Source organism: Ipomoea nil, unplaced genomic scaffold (assembly GCF_001879475.1).
Source record: "Ipomoea nil cultivar Tokyo-kokei standard unplaced genomic scaffold, Asagao_1.1 scaffold1993, whole genome shotgun sequence".
Lineage (NCBI taxonomy): Eukaryota > Viridiplantae > Streptophyta > Magnoliopsida > Solanales > Convolvulaceae > Ipomoea > Ipomoea nil.
The window spans coordinates 1,252,757-1,258,299 of NW_017618421.1; the positions used below are offsets into that span (position 1 = coordinate 1,252,757).

The 5,543-nt window shown below is 33.6% G+C and overlaps 1 protein-coding gene across 1 annotated transcript; it reads left to right on the top strand.

Annotated features, from left to right (window-relative positions):
• Positions 1-1,129: 1,129 nt before the first annotated feature.
• Positions 1,130-5,256, top strand: LOC109147445 (probable arabinosyltransferase ARAD1). Its single transcript, XM_019295105.1, has 4 exons — positions 1,130-1,842; positions 2,208-2,495; positions 3,402-3,767; positions 4,851-5,256. Exons 1-4 carry the CDS (start codon positions 1,237-1,239, stop codon positions 5,037-5,039), a joined length of 1,449 nt encoding a protein of 482 aa, XP_019150650.1. The 5' UTR covers positions 1,130-1,236; the 3' UTR covers positions 5,040-5,256.
• The last annotated feature ends 287 nt before the right edge of the window (positions 5,257-5,543 follow it).

The window sequence follows — 5,543 nt, forward strand, 5'->3', positions numbered from 1 at the left end:
ATTATGAAATTAGAACAAGAGATACTACTCATGAACCTTATACAAATATAATAAATATTAATATTTTATTCAATACTTCCACATGAAACATGTAGCGGAACAAACTACCAATGCAAAATACCAACATGAGCTTGCAAGATCAAGAGTTCATAGTACAACTAAGATCTCAATCATATACGCAACAAAGAAAATCCACAGCTTCCTACACCATAATCTCATTGCATGACACGGTCATCTATGCAACAACAACAGTAATCCAATTGCAAATAATACACTAACAACAAAAAGGAAGATGACAAATAATGAAGATGAAAACAATGATAATGCTACTCAAAAGAGAATTAAGAATGCTTATAAAAATTCAAATCAAAAGTAGTATTTATTTAGATTCTCGTTTTTAGACAAAGTATTTAGACTATTAATTGTACAAAGTTGCAAACATTTATTATAGTTACAATTATAATGAATTTCTTATATTATCTTGCATTCATATACTTTGAGTTACATATTTAAATAAATAAATTTGACATTTAATTACCTATGTATAAAATTTTTCTATATAATCTTGCAATATACTTTCAAATATTTAGTTATTATTAAATTATATAAATATAATAAGTGCGAATGAAGGTTATATTTTTCATTTATGTCCGTTTTTTCCGTTAAGTTTTTTTATACATTATACTATAAAAGTTGTATTATACAATATTTTGGACAAACATACCATTACCATTATAACTTCCGTTATTTTTTCCACTATTGTTACTATGTATATGCATCCACTATATATTTTCTTATCTTCTTCTTCTTCTTCTTCTTCTTCTTCAATAATAATAATAATAATAATAATAATAATAATAATAATAATAATAATAATATACACGTTATATATTGGAGTTATATGTTAGTTATTTCTTAAAATATAAATATCAAATTTATAAAAACGTTTTACATTATTATTATTATTATTATTATTATTTACAATATATTTAAAATATTAAAAATTTAAATAATTTTAAAATTTTAATATAAAGTACTTAATATTGAGCACCTATTTTTTGCGTATAGCGTATGCATAAAAAAAGACTAGTATTTAAATATAAATATTGAGTATTCCTCATTCGCACTACTAACTATGAAAAATACAAAACGATAGTACAATAGAAGTGAATGTCTTCGGGCCCAGACGTCCAGTTTTGAGTTTTCCCACCGCTCGCAGATGTCTCCGATCACTCAATGAATTCAAATCGCGCAAAATTCCGATCGCCGCCGCAACTAACTTCCCCAGGGTTTCCAAACTATGATTCCCTCAAAATCTCAATGACTCCCAGCACCAAAATGCCGAAGAGATCAATCCTCAAACCAACCCTAACCCTCGCTGTTCTCATCTCCCTTTTAGCTCTCTACGCCTTCCTCAATTCCTTCATCTTCTCTACTCCTCTGTCCATCAACAATGCCATTGGCTTTGCTGATTTCGGAAGCAACGCAGAGTATTTCGGGGCGAAACATCCAGTGCCTGTGAAGGTTTATATGTACGATCTGCCCAGGAATTTCACCTACGGGGTGATCGAGAGCTACAATTTGGCCCGTGGAGGGGAGAGGGTAGAGGACGACGCATTGCTTAAGTACCCCGGCACTCAGCATGCCGCCGAATGGCACCTCTTCACCAGCCTCCGCTTACCCAATCGTGGCCGGGCCGGGTCGGCCGTCCTTCCAGTGTCTGACCCCGATCAGGCTGACCTCTTCTACGTGCCTTTTTTCTCGTCTTTGAGCCTTGTTGTGAATCCTGTGAATCGGCCGCCCTCAGGGGATCGGCCTGTGTATAGTGATGAGAAGACGCAGGTAGGAATTTCAATTGCCCTGTTTAATAGTTACTTATAAGGGTTGATTATTTTAGCTATGTTGTACAGATAATTTTGTTCCTTTTTCAAGCTTTTTTAATGTTGGAATGCATTTAGCAGTGCAGGCTGTCAGGTAATGAGTATATTTAAGTAGAAATCATGGATATTTATAGTTGGAAATAGAAATTTTGAAATTTTTGTTTACCTTACCAATGTTGCAATTAGTAGTAAGTTTGGAACTGGGGTTGGTATGTAATTGCTGGCTTCTCTGATTCTGGTTCCACTTTATATCATGGTAATTTTCCATATTTTTGTGTTTGTATCATCAGTCAGTTTTTATTAAGCTTTTTATGCTTGTATATGTAGGATGCTTTGATCGAGTACTTGGGACAGCAAGAGTATTGGAAAAGGAATAATGGGTGGGATCATGTATTCATATGTCAGGATCCTAATGCCTTGTACAAAGTTGTGGATAAGGTGAAGAATGGGGTGCTATTGGTATCAGATTTTGGTAGGTTGTCTCGTGTTCAGGCCTCACTAGTTAAGGATGTTATCATGCCTTATACATATCGGATTAATCCATATCAGGGAGATATTGGGATACAAAACCGCAAGACTTTGCTCTTCTTTATGGGGAATCGGTATCGAAAAGAGGTAGCAATCGCCAATCAGATATTTTTGTTAAAATTATTGGCATTAATGATATGGTATCGGGCCTACATCTTAATTGTTTTATTAGTTCTGATTATATCAAGATTAGGTTGTGACCTGTCTAAGCTACTGACTGATATCTGATTTAGGCACTGTTTTTGAAACATTGTGGTGTCATATAACTTAAGCTATCGGTGATGACATGTGCAATCTGTAGAAAATATGTTCCAAGATAGATAAATCTAGGCATTCAAGAAAATTCTTTGAAATTTTCAACACGCTAAAAATATCAATGTTTAAAAATCACTAGGTGCACAACTAAAAAAAATTGGTTCTTTTTTTTTTTTTTTTTTGCATGCATATGGCATCCTAGTTTTTTAGACTTCTAGCAAGTATTCCTCCCATAAAATGTACATTTTCAATAGCACATAATACTCTAACCATAACAAAGCAAACAAAATTATACATAACGGTGCCTAGTCCGCTGATCACATAGAAGGCTAATTTTCCCTTCTTCCCTTTGGTCTAGGGATGTCTAGAGCCTATTTGGCGCCTAAGCCGATTTTTATGACACTAGAAAATGCCATTCATTCTTTTGTGGACAATAAATTAACCAAAGCAATAAAAATCATTATGATGCCACACACAATAATTTGGTGAAGATAGAAATGGTTGATTTCTTTATTGCACAAAATTATTTTGTGCAGGCTCAAATTCTCTGCCATGTGTATATATCATATATGATCTTTAGAGTAGTTTCTTTGGGGCACATTTACAGTTTGATTGCTAATGCTGGTTCTTAATTTTTTTTTTCTTGTTTCTTTTGGGCACACTGTTATAACGATTGGTTTTGCACACTATATAATTTTTGCAATCATTGACATATAGTTTATTTCTTTTATATTGCAGGGAGGAAAAATTCGTGATATACTTTTTCAAGTGCTTGAGAGTGAAACTGATGTCATTATAAAACATGGTACACAGTCCAGGGAGAGCCGCCGTGCAGCAACACAAGGGATGCATACATCAAAATTTTGCTTACATCCAGCTGGTGACACTCCATCAGCTTGCCGTCTATTTGATGCTATTGTGAGCTTGTGTGTCCCTGTTATTGTTAGTGACTATATTGAATTGCCTTTTGAGGATGTCATAGACTACAGAAAGATAGCAATTTTTGTCGATTCGAACACAGCAATAAAGAAAGGAGCCTTGGTTAAACTTCTTAGGGGCATGAGTATGGAGAAGATTTTGGAATTGCAGCGGGAGTTAAAGAAGGTATTTTCCATGAATGAACTCTGGTATCACATTTTACTCTTTTTTGTTGTCTACTTTTTATATTTTTTGTCGCCAGTATCATTCCATTTCACTCATTAAAATGGTTGGACCATATACCTACATAAATATCATACATCATGCATGTTTAAGAAAGGAAAATGCTTTAGGCTTACTTTTCTTAGAAGGAGGTTAGTTGAACCTCCATGTTATAGTCAGCCGCCAGCCACCAGCCACCAAGCTCTTGGCTACTTTGCTCAAAACACTAAACAAAGTTTGGAGAAGGGGTGTGGGGGTGGAGGACCTTGGTGGTGCCATGCAACTGAAGCTTTCAACTAATCCCTCCCTGCCACCACATCTTTATTACAGTTTCCTGTTACTTTGTTTTTTTGTTATTTTAAGTTTATGGTTTCTAAATCTTTTCATCTTTTAGGTGGTGTTTGGTTTGGGTCTTTTGCCCTCTACTATGGGTTTTGATACCCATTTGCATGTTTGTTTGCCTACTTTTGATATCTTACTATTGGATTCAAATCTTTAGTAATTTACAAAATCCATTACTATTTTACTCCTCTACTTTTGAAGAATGGAATAAAATAAGGGAGAAAAAAATGAAAAAAATAAAAAGGTCATTGTCCATGCATTAAATATGAAATTTTAATATATATACACACATATGTATGTGTTATATATATGTATTATAGATTTTTATATACTTATTTATTTTTATTTTAATTAATTAGTTATTTCTTTATTTATTTTGATTCCAATTCCCATGTACTACCAAACAAAGTGTCTCCTACTTAAACTCATTACTATTACCAAGTATTTGATTCTCATTACCATTCCGTTTCCAATGTTCAAACCAAGTGCACCCTTAGTCTTTTTGCCCCATTAATTTGTTAGGATACATGAAAAATTGAAAACCAATTGAACTGCTAGTGGCTGTGTTAATGAATTTGTGTTTTCTTGATGGGAACTCTCCATGACTTGTGGGCTTTGTTTCAAATGTCAGCATACTAATCTGATTCCTTAACACATAATGTAGTTTACAGAAGTGTAATATTTTTGAAATTTTTTTGCCTTCAGGTTAAACATTATTTTGTATATGATGACCCCAATGGAGCAGTAAAAGAAATATGGCGACAGGTTTCGTCAAAGTTACCCCACATTAAACTGATGATCAATCGTGATAAACGACTGCTGAAGAGAGACTTGAATGAACCGGATTGCTCCTGTCTCTGTTCTAACCAGTCAGGGATTCACACGACGCTATGATACTGCTTCATTTCATTTAATTCATTGGTTCACAGCTGAGCTCATATATACGCAGAGTATCTAAAAGTTAAAAAGTTTAAAACATCTTTATTTTTGAGTCTTACATATTTTGTATTGCCCTGAATATGGGTGTGAAAGTTGTAAAATTTAGGAGCAACACTATGATGTATATCTATATTCTGTATTATGTTAACAAGAATAATGTACTCTCTCACTCTGTTGCAAAAATTGGCCATAAACATTTTTTTTTTTCTGCAGCACGCACCTAAACATTTTTAAATCAACCTTGTAAATAGTTTGAGGCATGCCACGTACAAAACTAAAACCGAAAATTCTCTGCGGAATGCCACATACTAGTTATAAAATCAACGTAATCTATATGGCACTTTTTTCTTTCAAGGAGATTGAAAATAATGTGCTAGATATTATTTTGTATAATGTATGTATGTATGGATTTAATTTATCCGGGTGTTCGAATTAATTAACCTGATTAATTTATAGAAT

What these genes read in the sequence shown, in the direction of transcription:
- LOC109147445 (XM_019295105.1), top strand. Translation starts at nt 1,237, where the DNA reads ATGAATTCAAATCGCGCAAAATTCCGATCGCCGCCGCAACTAACTTCC. An exon ending in ATAGTGATGAGAAGACGCAG is followed by an intron (nt 1,843 to 2,207) that starts GTAGGAATTTCA and finishes TTGTATATGTAG; the next exon opens with GATGCTTTGATCGAGTACTT. An exon ending in TGCAGCGGGAGTTAAAGAAG is followed by an intron (nt 3,768 to 4,850) that starts GTATTTTCCATG and finishes TTTTGCCTTCAG; the next exon opens with GTTAAACATTATTTTGTATA.